This window comes from Pollicipes pollicipes, unplaced genomic scaffold (assembly GCF_011947565.3).
Source record: "Pollicipes pollicipes isolate AB1234 unplaced genomic scaffold, Ppol_2.1 Scaffold_6473;HRSCAF=7676_pilon_pilon_pilon, whole genome shotgun sequence".
NCBI lineage: Eukaryota > Metazoa > Arthropoda > Thecostraca > Pollicipedomorpha > Pollicipedidae > Pollicipes > Pollicipes pollicipes.
In genome coordinates this window covers 22,977-39,263 of record NW_023596881.1, presented here as the reverse complement: position 1 = coordinate 39,263, position 16,287 = coordinate 22,977, and the positions used below count along the sequence as shown (strand labels likewise).

Below are 16,287 nucleotides of genomic sequence, written 5' to 3'. Positions count from 1 at the left end.
TGGCCGCGGCGAGATTTGTGTGCACATGCACATTGACAACAACGGCACTGAATGTTTGTTCCAGCAATGTGTATCGTTTGCACGTGTAATCTTCTTTCAAACGCAGCGGGTCTCAGAAACAAAACCATAAACATTTGCGCGCATCAAGAATGCTGCATGTTTCAAGTGACGCAATCTTATTGTATGATACGTATTTAGACGTGTAATCGGCCGGCGAACACGATGATGTAACTTAACAAATTGACACATGTATAGTTTCCAAGTTATTCGAACAAAACACCCATAGGCCGCGCTTGATGTAGATTTTGCAATTGCTGTAGAAACATTTTACATGCACAGAAACAATTGCCGTTTTATCTACACACTAAATGGACCATGCCCTTTCATTCTGTAACAAAAATCACAGTTTGAAGTGTTCCATTTTTTATTAAAAAATGGTCACGCCCAAATTTTTCGTCACCTGGTAATCAAGATCGTAGTCAACAAGTGGCAACATCGTTTTACATCGTTTGCAAGTACAAGCAGCATTCTATTTTCATTAGTTTGAGAGATATGAGCTTGGAGCGTTTTATTACTTCACTGCCACACGCGCAGCTTTACCCTGAATAAAGAACAGTCCGAGGATAGGAGGCACGAATGTGGTTTGTGGCGCCACGACTGTCAGTGGCGTGCCAGGCTGCAGAGGAAGTAAGTAAGCGAGCAGGTCGGTAAACATTCCAGTGTGAACCGGTTCCATGAACCCTTTGTGCCCGAGCCAGCATTAACCCGTGAGCTTTTCGGTTTTGTTGAATCCGCTTTACTGCAGGCGGGCTGAGTCTGGCTTGCTGCTTCTGCAGGCTGCCGATGTTAAATGTGCGTGCATGTTATGTGTTAAGGGGGTTGGTCACCTAATTTTCTGATTAAATGTAACTACGAATTTTTAGCTGAAAAGGTTAGATATGTTTGGCTATTGTTTTGGAGGAAAACAGACATTTGCAGAGCAATGAGCAATCCAGAATCAATCCAAAATCACATTCGACAAGACACCGTGTGAACGCCTGGAACACATTCCCCACAACTGTCAGAGCGTGGGTCACTGTCCCCACAATCCCAGAGAGGCTCACATTGTGCAACGCATGGACGCGTCCTGGTGGAAAACACACACGCGTCTTGGTAATTCTGGAATAAAGGCACAACATCTCACAAAAGGCGCAGGAACGGTGGATAGTTCTGGAATAAAGTCACAACATCCCAGAACGCGTACGAGGTTTCAAGGTTCAGCAGAGGACAAACCATTAACGAGTTTGCAAGCATGCCGGATCATACCTGATCAGCATACGGTTTTATGCATGTCCAAACGCTAATGCCATCTTTTGATGTTTATACCGAAGTTGATCTTGAGGTGGCAGTCATGGCATGCCTAGCTGATGTTATGCTCCATCTTGAGGAAACGCAGGCGGGAATTCTGCGTTATTACTGCAGTGGCCGACGCTATTTTCGCTTCTGACAAAAGCGTTCACAGCCAGTGCACTACCGACCACTGCACTGGTCGCTTCCTTCTGAAAAACTTCACGAAAAGATTGGTATTACGCTCTTCCAGCTGGGCTTACCGGGGAAGACAAGAAGACAAGTATTTTACGCTTAGCTCAGGTGGCGGGACACCGGTTCGTATTAGGAGACCCTAGTTCGAATCCTAGCAATGGCAAGAAAGGAATTCGGCTGTGACGCATAGATGGCTTAAAGACAAGCATCATCCACTCCTTATCAGGCCTCCATAACACCTGAAGGCGGTAGGAAAGTTAGCTGGAGGAAACGTTGTGTGAATACTAATACAACAGGCGGTGACAGGACAGCCTTTTGGGTAGGCAGGACGAATTTGTCATTTGACCACCACAAACGGCGCTAAAACAGAATTGCCCTTTCTTAATGCTCAATGCGTGGTTACCATCCTCCGTACTTATGTGCAGAGGAGTCGAGTTTATTTTCAGCATCGCGCGTTTGTTAGTTCAGAACAGGTGTTCAAGGAATCTTCCGGCGCCCCAGCGGTCCATCCGATGGAGATTGGTTGCGGCGGCGATGCGCACAGTCCACGCTGTCAAATTGTAGCGCGTAAGCACGCTGAAAATTGTCTGCTCGCGGTGGACAAAGAGCATTTTTTTCACCATTTCGAAAACGCCAAAAGTTGACCATAATCAACCACAGTCCCACCCTCGGCTGTGATAAAGGACGGTCGGCACCCTAGAGTTCCGCTTCACGCGTCGATAGCTCGCAAGTATTATTACCTTTGAATAAAACGACAGTGACAGAGAGCAACGGTGTGCGCAGGCGGCCTGGAGGTCGGGACCCAGTCGTGATGTGTTACCGCGCACGATGCTGCGCAAGTCACACCAGTAAGACATCTGGCACAGCGGCTGACGAGACATGTGATAATAAAAGTTGGAGTTACCAATTGCCATCATGTAGATTAAGTCGAAGGTAAGATAATGAAACTAGACACCTTTGGGACATCATACTAATGGATTTGGTTAATGCGTTCGAGAGCTGTCCGTCTGCCATAAGAATCTATTTGCTTTGTGGAGTATTTACATTTTATAACTGATCTGGTATTTAAGTTCAAGCATTTGAGCACTTAGCTATGATAACTAGGCTTTTAAAATGTAGTGCCACATGTCGATGACGCAAAGCCGTGCTAGTCATACCATAGACGGCTTTGGGCCGACGAACATAAACACATGCAAAAAGCAGGCAAACATTCACCGTTGTGCGGCTTGCGCGATATCATCACGAATCCCATTTGTTAAAACTGGCTGGCCATGGGTAACATGGTATGGCCGGGCGTAACAATACCGCGCATCGCAATCACTGAACTCGTTAAGATTCTTGATTGCAACGATCAACCGAGGAGCTTGTGTCCATTACGCTTGCATGCTTACAAAAACTTACAGGATAACTTCGCGGGCATTGCGAAACATGCTACTAAAACCGCATCAAGTTGCGAACAGTGTTTGCAAATCAATCGTCTTTCAGGCCGCGCAACGGCCCGGCCGCGCAGCACCACCTTTCAGGCCGCGCAAAGGCCGGGCCGGGCAGCACCACCTTTCAGGCCGCGCACGGCCTGGCTGGGCAGCACGAATTGAAAATTTTTCGTTTATGCCCATCACTCAAATCCATGCAAGTTTTTTCCCAGCCTGTAACTTCACATGAAACGTCAGCCACACCCACCGAGGTCCGTTTGTGTAAATGAGATTGGAGAGGAATAATCAGAAACGTCACGAGCGTTACATTATGCGCCGTCTTTAACAGCTGAAGTGCGAAAACTCCGCGTCACGACTGCCATGGGAGACAAAAAGGATTGTATTGCATGAAAAAACTTGTCGCGTTGAAATCCGAGGAAGTGCTTCTACACTGGTCAGGGTATTTACATTTCCATGGATTTTGAATCAAAATAGCCGTCTTCAAGATCATTCGGTGCAGTTCACAGCCCTGCCCTTCTTAACACCTAAAACCCTCAAATGTCTGAGCTACACTCCCACGAAGATGTGCAGACTTTTTGGTGCGATTATTCATGAGATTCTACTTAATGGGCTTCCGGTAGGAAGGTTCTCGAGCATCGGTGTCACTCGGTAACGGACCACGAACAGGTCGATACTTGACGCACTAGGTTGGGTTGGGGGAGGGGGAGGGGGTGAGAGAAGGCGAAACTAGCGTACGGTCAGGCAAGGAACGTGAAGGGTTAAGAAGCATATATTGTTGTCTGATGTGGATGGCGTTGAATCTGATGTATAACGCAATGGTGTGCTCATTCAGTCACAAAATGGAGTACGATATTCCAGAATGCGAATTTTACGCCGAAGGGAGGCTTGTAGATATTGCGGACATCCAAACCATTGAGGTTAGCAGGATGAGTGCCAGGGTATCTAAAAAAATTCTCGATTTTGTTCGACCTCCTCAATACAAAATTTCGGGTGTAGCAGACATCAAGTTACGAACGATGCTTCTGAAATACATCCCGTGGGGCAAAGAATATACCATCACTTAACGTCATAACTCTGCAACATTGAAAGCTCATGTGGGAAGGGTTACGCGTGCAACTGAATACACTCTAGGGCTTTACGTAACCCTAATTCCTTGAACAACAAAATTGCAAATTCCTCTTTTGCTAAGCTATCTGTCTTTCCTCGGAGCCCCGGGCCGCATTAATGGTTAAAAACGACACGCACCGGGTGGGCATCGCGTTTTGGTGCAATTTGACCCCCGAAAACGACGGTCAGGGAGATGATACCGAGGTCGTACCTTACTTGTACCATTAGAGGGGGACAAGAGTAGGTTCCTTTACACAAATATTCCTTGCATGAGTCGATAAAAGCACATACGCTCACCACCATTGTATCTGAATTACGAAAACATAAATCTCTCCAATCGCCAATAAAGCTGAACGTCGCAGCATAATACCAGGTAAAACTGACTAAGGATAAAACGAACAATCGTATCCGCAAAAGTGTGGGTTGTACCTGCAAAAGTGAGGGTTATACCGGCAAATGTGTGAACTGTGCCGGTAAATTGTGGGTCTTACTGGCAAAAGTGTGGGTTGTACCTGCAAAAGTATGGGTTATACCGGCAAATGTGTGGGTTATACCGGCAAAAGTGTGGGTTATACCGGCAAGCGTGTGGGTTATACCGGCAAATGTGTGGGTTATACCTGCAAAAGTGTGGGCTGTGCCGGCAAATGTGTGGGTTATACCTGCAAAAGTGTGGGCTGTGCCGGTAAATCGTGGTTCGCACTGGCAAAAGTGTAGGTCGTACTGCCAAACCTGAAATCAACGCTGCTGACGTGCAGAAGCGACATGCCAAAAAGCGTAAACAAGGCATCCACGCACGTTTTTGCAGGTCATCCTCACCTCACCCTGACCTTTTGCGCATACCGCTCATTATACGTTTGAATGTGTCATAGCTAAGGGCTAAAGCAGTACAAAACATACGAGCCAGTGGAATTCAGTCGCTGAATGAAGTCTTCACGGGCTGCGCCCGACCACGCTGCCCGCCGCACCACACATGGTCTCGCTCCCCACAGAGTATTCACCGAGCCTATCTGCCCCTACCGTGCGAGCGAGTCGCGTATAAACTAACAATCACTCTCATGTTACTGGCATGGTTGCTCCATCAGCTGATTTCAAATGAACCGTTTGCCGTAGCGTTTTTGCGAGCGGGCCGTGTAACGAGTTACAAATATTGTACACATTGTAAAGTACCTTGTGTTTGAATGAGCCAAGTTGTCAGACCCGACCCGGCCAAATATCTTTGGCTGCAACCCACAGTCATAGAAACGTGGCGTCTTGACTCGGTGGTCGCCTCATATTCTGATGGCTTGCCCCCACCGGTTTTTTGACGCGCGTCAAACGTGCATCACAAGAGGCCTTCTGTCGATGAACACCTAATCGTATACAAATTCGGCAAAGGTAAACTGCATGAAAATCAATTCAGCGTACAACAAACATGCCCTGGGTTCTCTGCTGTAAAAATAATGCCCGGCGTAACCAGACGGGAGATGGAAGAAGAAGCAGTGTTCGCAGATGCCGGTTTATGTACAGCGTCAATAGCAATTGGTAGCGGTGACAAAAAATGACGTCACAGTGATCCCTCAGTATGACGCGTTGAGCAAAGATGCGACTTCGTCAGAGGCGCGGTTTATGGCCCGGGGTTATGTACGCACGTCCGATGCGCGTATAAAAACGTCTACTTGAACAAACCATGCGATTGGAGTTGTAAGGGGTACGTTGTCTGTACAAGTCAACAATGCAAAGGGTCTTTCCTTTGCAACTTCCCATGACATAAATCACGAATGGCCTTCCTGATTTATGAGCTTGATGCGGATCAATATTTTACATATGATGTGATTGACATCAACACTGGGCGCTCTGATATCATTATCATTACTATTATCATTATCATTCATCATTATCATTATCATTGCCATTGCCATCATCATGAATGTATCATTTGAAGCCTGTAAGAGTGCTCTTCAATACTATATTTGTGAGTTTATGTCAGTGTTCTTAGTAATAAACGCGGCGCTTTGATTGGAGACGTCAGAGATATCATCGTTTTAAGAAAGCGATATCTTTCAGGCGTTGCTATTTCGAAGGTATCACGGAGCCTGCATTTTGCTCTTCGGCAGGCTAGCTGTGCACTCCGTGGTACCCTTATATCATTTTTATCGATGCTTAAATGCATTTCATGCATTGTGCATGCTATGGTTTTCAGAGTAGACTACATTTAATTTACGGTCGCCGGTTGCAAGCTCGCCCCATTTCTCCTAACCCTGGACGAAACATTTTACACCTAGCTGGTAAAATGCATCAGCCGGAAGTAGATCTTTTCTCGTTATTGCGTAGCTTTTCTGTTGCTCGTTTCGGTAGTCTCTGTACGTTTTAGGGCGATTGGCTCCCAGTGTGAATTCACTAGAGATATCGCTACCATCGCTTAACTTGGAAAGTCTGGTGTCGCATCGGGCGCCCTGTAGTCGACCTGCCGAGCTGTCGACGGTGTAGATGCCGCTGGAGCGGTGATGCCGTCCCCTTGCCTATCGCAGTTGACCGACACATGATCCACCTCACCCCGCGAACTTAGCTTTTTATATCTAATTTGTGATCACCAGTTGCCAGCTCGTCCCAATTTCCGCTAGCCCTGGACAGAATGTTTTACGCCTGGGTAGCAAAGCTGCAGATAACGAAGGATTACGAGAAACGCAAGGAAAACTAGGTTTTGTTAGTCCTTTGGCACTGAGAGCTCTTACGCTGCGACTAATTGCTATCTAGTATGCCATGAAGCACTGGTTGAAAGAATCTACGAAGTATTATGCAATCATTACATACACACACATACACACACACACACACACACACACACACACACACATGCACACACACACACACACATACACACACACATACACACACACACATACACACACACACACACACACACACACACACACACACACACACACACACACACACACACACACACGCTCACACACACGTGCGCGCGCACAAACACACATACACACACACATACATGATATATTCCCCATATATATATATATATATATATATATATATATATATATATATATATATATATATATATATATATATATGTAAGACCAGAACAGAAGAGGCACAACCCAATGCAGTTGACTCGCACAAATCAATAACTGTTCATATAACCAGACCAGAACAATAGCAAAGATCAGATTACCCTGCCGCTGCCACACCTCCGCTGCTTGGTCGGTGGTGTGACCCGCCGCCCGGTCGGCAGGATAGCGCCTCCGCTGCTTGGTCGGTGGTGTGACACGCCGCCCGGTCGGCAGGATAGCGCCTCCGCTGCTTGGTCGGTGGTGTGACCCGCCGCCCGGTCGGCAGGATACGGATCACGTGGACGACTGCTACCTGCGGTGCCCGCCTCGCTGTGATGCTGTCCACTTCTCGACGGTGGAGGTCAAGACGGTGAGGATGCCGTTCATGCTAGTCACAGCCTCGCTACGCCTTTTCTACACCAGCAAGGTGGGTGGAATCGGAAGGGGGTTTCGAGGGTTATACGAGTGAGGATGGAATAAGTGAGCTTTTGTTGTAGGCCATGGCATTTATATAATGGTTCTAAAACTTTTGCGTGGAAAGTTGGAGGGGGAGGGGGCGCCTTTCACGTCACCTCATTTCATCCAGCTAGAATAATCGCCAACAGCAAATGGCGAAAACCGTCATTGAGAGTGACTCCAAGCTCTTGAAATTTTTTTCACCCTTGTTTCGACGACTCCGAGCAGCATTTCAGCCAATCTGTGGAAAGCGCCTCAGTTGGCGACTCATTTCACGTGCTTAAGCATGGCATGGCACGACATGCCCTCAGGGGTCAGTGCCTCCGCGTCGTTTCCGCTGCCGCACCGATGTGGGTGGGGAGGGTGAGGCTGCACCACCAGCCGCCAGCCAGTCCCGCTCCTGACGTCGGGTCGCTGCGTCTGACCTCTGCCTGACCTCAGTCCTACCGACAGGAGCTGGTGCTGCAGGAGGAGAAGTGGGCTTACGAGCTGCCGGCGCTGGTGGGCGAGGTGGGCGGCTCTCTCGGCATCACCCTCGGCCTCTCCATCCTCACCGTCGTCGAGATCATCGACTTCGTCTTCTCCGGCGTCCTCATGCTATGCTCGCGCCGTCGTCAGACCGTCGCTGTCGGCTACTGATGGTGTCGTGCAAGCGACAGCCAAGTGTAACCAGCCGGTGGTCAGGCCATCGCTGTCGACTACTGATGGCGCTGCGCGAGCGGTAGCCAACTGTAACCGGCTCCTGAGCAGCCGAATGGCAGCCAACTGCAACCGAGAGAGAGAGAGAGAGAGAGAGAGGGAGAGAGAGAGAGAGAGAGAGAGAGAGAGAGAGAGAGAGAGAGAGAGAGAGAGAGAGAGAGGGAGAAGGGGGGGGGGGGAGAGACAGAGAGAAATAGACAGGCAGACAGACAGAGGGAGAGAGCGGGAGGGAGGGGGGGGGGGGGGAGAAGAGTGCATGGATGGGACCTATTATGCCAAAGATTCCACATGGAGGCACAATCTGATTACCACCGTGAGTATGCTGTTCAAAGCCGAAAAAGACCACATGTTGTGTTCGCCAGCGATGAGACGCACGGATTTTTGCACACAAAAGGCAGGAATGCTCGCACCTGATGAGACGCGGCGAAGTGCTGTTTAGAGCTTGATGGTGTGATGACAACCGTATATGTCGGCAGTCGGCTAGCATTGAACAGGCAGCTCACATTGTGGCGTTTGTTGTTGATGGTCTTTGCTATTCAGTATTTCACAGCATGTCAGACACTAATATTTTCATCCTTACTTGACTTTGCTCTAGCTGAAAGACCACTTGTTTTACACCAGTTTATTCCTCAAAAATCACCTAATAAAACGAAAAAGGAAGAGGAAGGTGACGACATCGCATGAATGAATTTGGGGAAGTTGGGCCAGGGACGGCATACGGCATTTGATACCACTCTGCTCATGCATCGCCATGGACGTATTGTGGAACATCGGCAGTATTCGGGAAGGCTTGCCTCCCGCTTCCCGTACCCCGCACTGTCCTGTACTGAAAGTACCCGGCTCCTCGGTAATGAACATCCCACCTCCTGTACCCGGCTGCTGCGTAATGAGCCTCCCGCCTCCTATACCAGGCCCTTGCGTAATGAACCTTCCGCCTCTTGTACCGGACTCCTTCGTAAGGAATCTGCCGCCTGCTGTCCCGGCTCCTCCATAATAAAGCCCCTGTGCAAAGCGAGATTTCGGTGTCCCTGGTATTGGAACCACTTAATGTCGGGATCTCGTCAAAATGGGTCCAGCAGAGTTCTCAATATGTCTCTGATATGCTGGTCACTGCGCTGTAGACGTGTGTTAGCATTTGATGTTATCCGTTCGATCCGTTTCCTGCTCAATGTAATCAACTACACCAAATACAGAGCAGAAACACACTTGTGTCGTGCTGTTAGCTTGCCACCGAAGTGCGGCGAATTGTGCTCTTCATGTATACTGGTTAGCTTTTTGTCTGCAACGGTGTATTGGGCTCAAATGCAATAATGCCGTGAACTTCTTGCATGGTACAACACAGTTGACGGCCGGGTGAAATATGGAGACAAACAAGGAATAGCAGCACGCTGCGCAAACGTGCGTGAGAGAATCATGTTCGGGCGGAATGACCGAAGAACTCGGCCAGTTCGTAATATGTCACGAAATACCGGCCTGGCTGTCCCTGAGCATCATATAAAAACAATGCCAACTTCCATCGATGCTGACTGTTGGCCGAATACAAGATTTGCCTGGCTTGTGTTCACGGGGCGGATCCAGGATTTCGTCAGGGGGGGGGGGGGAGGGGCACGCCTCACTGTGGTGCCCCTGGATCTTGGTTCCCTCCCTCTCAGGGAGTTTTCCAAATTTTGACCACTTCATTTTCAGATTCCTATTTTCAAATCCGGAAACTATCTTCCTCTGCGCATCATGGTAGAAAAGGCAGAGTAGGTGGATATGTATATGGCGCGCGTCCATTTTTCCAGAGACTGATGAACCCTTTCATTCTTAGCTCAGCAATTTGGAAAATATATGACATAACGGGTTAATGATAGCTCCTAAATAAAAACGACGTCAGGCACGACAACGCGGCTCAAATGAGTAGCCATCGTTTACTTACGTACGTCGAAACAAGAACAAAATTTGACTTTGTATATCACTGATCTTGCAATGAATAGTTGAAAGCGAAAGCAGCAGCTTGCACACGAATTCCAAGTCGCGGTGACTCAAATGACATCGCATGACACAATGTCTAACATACTTGTGGTTGCAACGGAAAGCGGCAGAGCATGTTGAAATGCGTATACTTTTGATGTGATAGGCTTTGCAGTAAAACACAGGACCACCTAACTACCATATGCAGAATGCTTTGTGTTACGGAAAAAAACAAATTTTGCACTGCATGGTTTAGCATCATCAAGGAGTTTGAACAAAATGCTGGAACTCGAACTGAGGAATGTAACTCCAGCCATGCCTCGGGTTCGCAGATATCCACAGCCCACGGATATCCGATATACATTGCACCACCGGCACGCAACGTCTTGCATTGCTATGACGGCATGAATCGAAATACGTGGTTGCTGTTTCCAGCGGCGAAGCTGTCAAGAACAAATGCCATCTCGTGTGTCTCGAACTTTTGCATCCGCATTTGTTTGTTCAGGCCAGTGCCCAACCAAATGTGTCCGGGGGCACGCGCAGTTTTGCCGTGGTGAACGTGCATTATCTGTTACTGTACCTGAGGATATTTATCACATACGATTTTTGCGTGCCTCAAAAAGGTGACTGCCGGTAAGGAATCACAATCATGAAAAAGAAGAAAATCACCGACGCTCGGCGTGGCAGTTTCGAGGGGTCGGAATTTGTTCCTCGCGAAAATAAAGATTTTTGGCTCATTTGGAGCGCCCCCCGAAACCTGTATTCACTTGAAAATGAAAGGTTTGAGCTATTTGTGGTGACCCTAGAGAAGAGTGACTCTTCAAAATAAAGTCTACGGCGCCAACAAATAAGGTCTTTGGAGTCTCTCCGCCGGATGGGCCCGATATAGGATCTCATCAATGGCGAGGCACAGACATTCCAACGCTTCTGGAGTTAGTTCACTATTGGAAGGGAAGGTTTGGGGCTCTTTGTGTTGTCCCTAAATCTGGATGCTTCTGGAAAATACAACTTATGTACGGTGACGTGTGGCGTGCGAAGTGTGGCCCGTACACCTGGCGATATCTCATGAGCGATGAGGTAACTAGAGATTACGCTGACTGTGGCCGGCCAGATCGCAGCACCGACCGGTCGCGTGGTAGAAGACAGCTGTGCACACACTGGCGTGCGAGAGGTTGGGCTGTTTAGGTCGGGGCGCCGAACTAGGCGCGGTGTTCCCAAATAGACACTGAGTTGACACGTACCAGTACGAAGACTGCCTGCATTCATCACTGTTATTCGCGCACCGCGGGACGGCGATAAAGCATAACGTTACAGGCGCCCCCAAGGAAAGGTTATCGTGCCCCTTCGTATAAGAAAAAATTACCCAAGGTTTTGTCGTAGTGCCAGGTTAACAGATTACGGTGAACCTGGATTTAATGACTCTAAGCCAAAGGTGTTGAGGCCCGACGTAGTCTGCTTGGTGTCCCGAAGAATCCCGAAGCCAAGGAAGGGCGCCAAAACCTCATGGGGCCAAGGGCGCCATGACTCCATGACCCCTCCCCCTCTAGATACTCTCCCGTATGTTTAGCTGGCGACTCTCGACTACTGCGGGTAGTGAAAAAATTCAGCGTTATTTCTAGCTGCTGAAATGCCCATTCCTACCCTACACAGTGCCTCGAGTTACGCGAGGCGAGCTGATGACGCCACGGGCTAGAAATCAGAGTCCTGCGCGAAGCATACGTGCGTCGAGACACGCCGTACTTTGCAGCGTGTCGTAAGGTACCCTGTATCTTTAATTGTGAAAAATTACTACTCAAAAAGTTTTTTCCTTGTCATGCGACAATTAAAGAGAACCCTGATATTTCCCGAAGCGCATATCAATACCAGTAAAATCTGTGTGAGGCTTTTCAGCAGTACTTTAGATCGATGTACTTCATTCTTTGTCTGGGTTCTCGGCGCACTCGAGCCAATGGTGGTACATGCTCTACCACTCAGCCTTGTACCACTCAGCGTAAGTTTAATACTTTCCGTAAAACGTAAGACCGTTGTGCCTGATCCGTTTGGGAGGTGTTGAACAGTGCTTAGTCCGTTCATTCAGGCTCTTAACGAGTGAAGAGAACCGGACCCTCCCTTTTGTCACATTGACTGCAGTCGTTGGTTGAGAAGCAGTAAGTGAATAATTGTGACAAGCTGATTCGAGCATTTTACTTTTGTCACGTCTCCAGAAATTCATCTTTGATTGAACTGTGTTAGCGCAATTTTTTTAACTTGATGCCTTGCATATGATTGTATATGTCGTGCAGTGCATGAGTTTATGTTATATTCTGTTCACTGTATCAGGTATCTACATGTTCTGTGTCAAAAGAAGTGTTAACAAGGGCACATCAATCTAAAAAACGGTTTGCACCTGTCTGAGTGGATCATTTAACAGGTATGTACCTCCAAATTTGTGAGATTTTTGGAATGATTTGACTTAAGGCTCTGATATTATATTCTGTGCCATGTGACAACAAGTGTGCTTGTCCATGTCAATGTCCATCCTATGAACAGAGAAAAATGTCTTAGTCTCTCAAAGTTATCTGTGCAGTGCAGAAGTTTGTGGACCTTCAATGCATGTAGGTAATGTTGAATGCTCAGGTCAACTGAACATGTGTCACTTGTGTAAATAAGGCATGGAAAAAGGCAGTCTCATGTATAAAAACAGTTCTTTTGAGACAGAAACCCAAATGCTTAACACAAATCACCAGATATAAAAGTAATATACAAAACATAAGCAGACCATAGCAGTGCCACAATGCACTAGCCATACTCCAACATTGTTTCTCTATTTATAGCTCACATTAACCTGAATTGATTCACATAAATGCTTGCTGGTGTGTATAGCTGGAGGTGTACCGGTCTGACTCAGACTTCTGACACATTTCATTGATATCTGATAGCAATAAGTGGACCAATTCAGCTCTTGCTGTTGATCTCCAGCAGCTATAAAATATAATTAATTGTTGTGAAATATCAGTAGACCAGACAGGTCCCATTAATTGTTTCAAAAATAAGTTTATTTGTGTCATTCACCCAAAATTCCTGTCCCAGTGGCTCCATTGTTTACAGCACCTGCCTTCTGATTTCCCACCCCTGGTGTAGTGAGTTACCTACAGAGTTGCTTCAGGTACTGCTGTTTGTCCCTGAGAGCAAGACCTAAGGCTAGTAGCTAGCAGCAGCATCCTTGAAGGTCAGATTATGTCAGAGGACAGGACAGACTGTGCAGAGTGTCACAGCAAGTTAAAAGGAATGTTGCATGTTTAAGATTCCAAAGCAAACATCAGATAAGATAACATAATCTCTATTATAACTAGTTATGTACTTTTAAAGTGGAAAAGACTGCTTTAGACAGCACAATTCTCCATTTAGCTTGTATGCTCCTCATTGTGTTATGGTTTGATTGTGTCATCATACCTGGTACAACATTGATTGAGAGCCAACTGATGGTGATGGGTTACATATGGATGTTGCACTCATGAATGCCCCTGACATCATATTTTACTGACCTGGAGCAGCACATGGCTAATGGAATGGGAGAATTTGAATGGCATTATTATCATGTCATGAATGTCAACATTCTGAAATGCTGTGTGAAATATCTTCCCCATTTTTGTAGGCATGTGGCTCAGGAACTGGAGGAACTTAGGTCTTAAGAAGGGCAGGATTGTGAATAGCCCCTAAAGGTGTTCAAGACAGCTAGCTCAATTCAAAACCTTTACAAATGTGGAAGACTCTCCTTAATTTTTGCCATGAAATTCTGCTGTTTACCTGGAATTGCACAATGGGATGGTAGGGATCAAGGCTCACACAAGACCTGCTCTGTGTTAGCTCAGATCACAGAAATCCATCCCTCCATAAGGTTTGGATCAAATCTTTAAAATGTTGTTGAGACCAGGTTTCTCAGAGTTTCAAAGCCAGAACCAATGTTCCGACCTTGGTGGAGAGGTGCAAAAGGCTACAACCTTGCAGCCACACTCAGCATGCAGGATATAAAAACTTGCTGTTAAATAGACAGTATGTGTCTGTCTGAGCCCATCATCAGAACTCTTCAGCTTACACATTGTTTGTAATGAGCAGCACTAAACATATTTTGTCCACTGTTGACAAAGCTGCAAACCAATATGTATTTATGCTCTCCAGCCTTATTTTCATAGCATGACCATAGACTGTCTATTTTATGTTCATTACAATGAAGGCTAAACCATATCCTCTCAATGACGAAATCACCACCATTTCCCACTTTTTTTTTGCCGTGATGCGTGTCATGCCACCAAGACGTTTCTCGTCGCGTGCAGCGCCTGAGGGCGGGCATACGACCGTGTGCCTGCTGGTATGCTTGCCTCACTTCCAGGACTGTTGCGACGTGAAGGCGCTCCCGACGGTCCCCACGCATCCCTCACGGATGTTGAAGGCATTTCCGAAGGTCCCTACGCGTCCCTCACGGGTGCTGAAGGCACTCCCGACGGTCCCCACGCGTCCCTCACGGATGTTGAATGCACTCCCGACGGTCCCCACGCGTTTCTCATGGATGTGGAAGGCACTCCCGACGGTCCCCACGCGTCCCTCACGGATGTGGGCACATGCTGGCAGGATTTAGCGTCGGCCATTACCGTGTTTGCGTTGAGTGGGCCTTCCAGAATTTAGCTGGCATAGTCACATCTTTCATTTTCTTGCTGTGGGCAGTGGGCTGCTGTTATTGTGGACTTAAGAATGCCTATTCATGTACCAGTGCCTGGGTGGTGCTGGCCCTCCAGTGATGTTTACGTTGTCGTGCTCCTCCGCACAGCAGCCATGAGCGCGCCGGCAGGACAGCGAAAGACGCCCAATGAGTTCCTGAAGCAGGTCATCGGCCGACCAGTGGTCGTCAAACTCAACAACGGCATCGACTACCGAGGTCAGTCGGTGGCGTCGTCATGCCGCAGTTGCGAGAATCAGAGTGATCGCTTTTCACACGGACAGCCCTCCGTCCGGGGGCCCGTTCTTCATTGGCCAGTGGGAACCCATTAGCTACTTTGGAGGGAGCCCCTTCCTTACCTATGACGTCACGGCCCAAGCCCAGTTCTTACTCGGCCGAGAGGCGAAGTAGGTGCATGTGTTTACCGAGTAAGTCGTCGATGTCGACATGGCAGCGCCTAGCAACGGTCGATGCTCTGATAACGGTCTTGTACGTCCGGCAACTAGACAGACCTCGATCCCATGTGGATATTGCAATCGATGATTGTCATTTGGTGCGGATCACTTCCCATGTACTATTATTCGAATGACATTCAACGGCGCGATTCTTGCGCGCTGCACGCTCCCATTGTTGAATCAGCCGATTCTGCTCGCGCCCAATTTGTTATTAGAGGCGTTCTTCATTGGTGTGTATCTGTGGCGCCTCCACAACGGGCGGAGCTTGGGTCGTAAACCAATGAGAAACAGGGCTCCGGGGTCCCACGTACACATACTGTGAGGCATCTGTCCATCGCTCGTCAAGGAGCCGCAAGTGAGGTAAGATTAACCATGGCGTCTCTTTTCGTTCACGCAAGAAATGTGTTCCAGATGTAACCGCGCACGTCGGCGAATTCGTGCTTGTAGCAATGACTCGCCACTAGCATTCCACTACCAACCACAAAGACCTCACGCGCCTACTGCACCTGATGACCGCACTATACCCCGCTGCTGCCGCCACCCTCCGAGCAGGCGCCTGACACCCGTCGGCGTTCTTGCCCGCAGGCGTGCTGGCCTGCCTGGACGGCTACATGAACATCGCCCTCGAACAGACCGAGGAGTACAACAACGGCCAGCTCAAGAACAAGTACGGCGACGCCTTCATCCGCGGCAACAACGTGCTCTACATCAGCACGCAGAAGCGACGCTGAGCTCCGCGGCTACCCTCATCCCCCCATCATGGACACGCAACTGGCGGAGCGCGACGACGGCGTGGCTCCAGACGCGCCGACATCCGCCGCGTGGCGCGGTGTTCGCTCTCGGGCGCATCCTGCCCCCCCGGACGTGCCGTTCCGAACGCGCGATGGCCGGGGCGCTGCCGCAGCCCCTCACACACA

The 16,287-nt window shown here is 48.4% G+C and overlaps 1 protein-coding gene across 1 annotated transcript; it reads left to right on the top strand.

Annotated features, from left to right (window-relative positions):
- Window positions 1-12,193: 12,193 nt before the first annotated feature.
- On the top strand, window positions 12,194-16,222 carry LOC119106929 (U6 snRNA-associated Sm-like protein LSm6). The gene is made up of 3 exons (XM_037230277.1): window positions 12,194-12,369; window positions 15,027-15,134; window positions 15,956-16,222. Exons 2-3 carry the CDS (start codon window positions 15,032-15,034, stop codon window positions 16,099-16,101), a joined length of 249 nt encoding a protein of 82 aa, XP_037086172.1. The 5' UTR covers window positions 12,194-12,369; window positions 15,027-15,031; the 3' UTR covers window positions 16,102-16,222.
- Window positions 16,223-16,287: the final 65 nt, after the last annotated feature.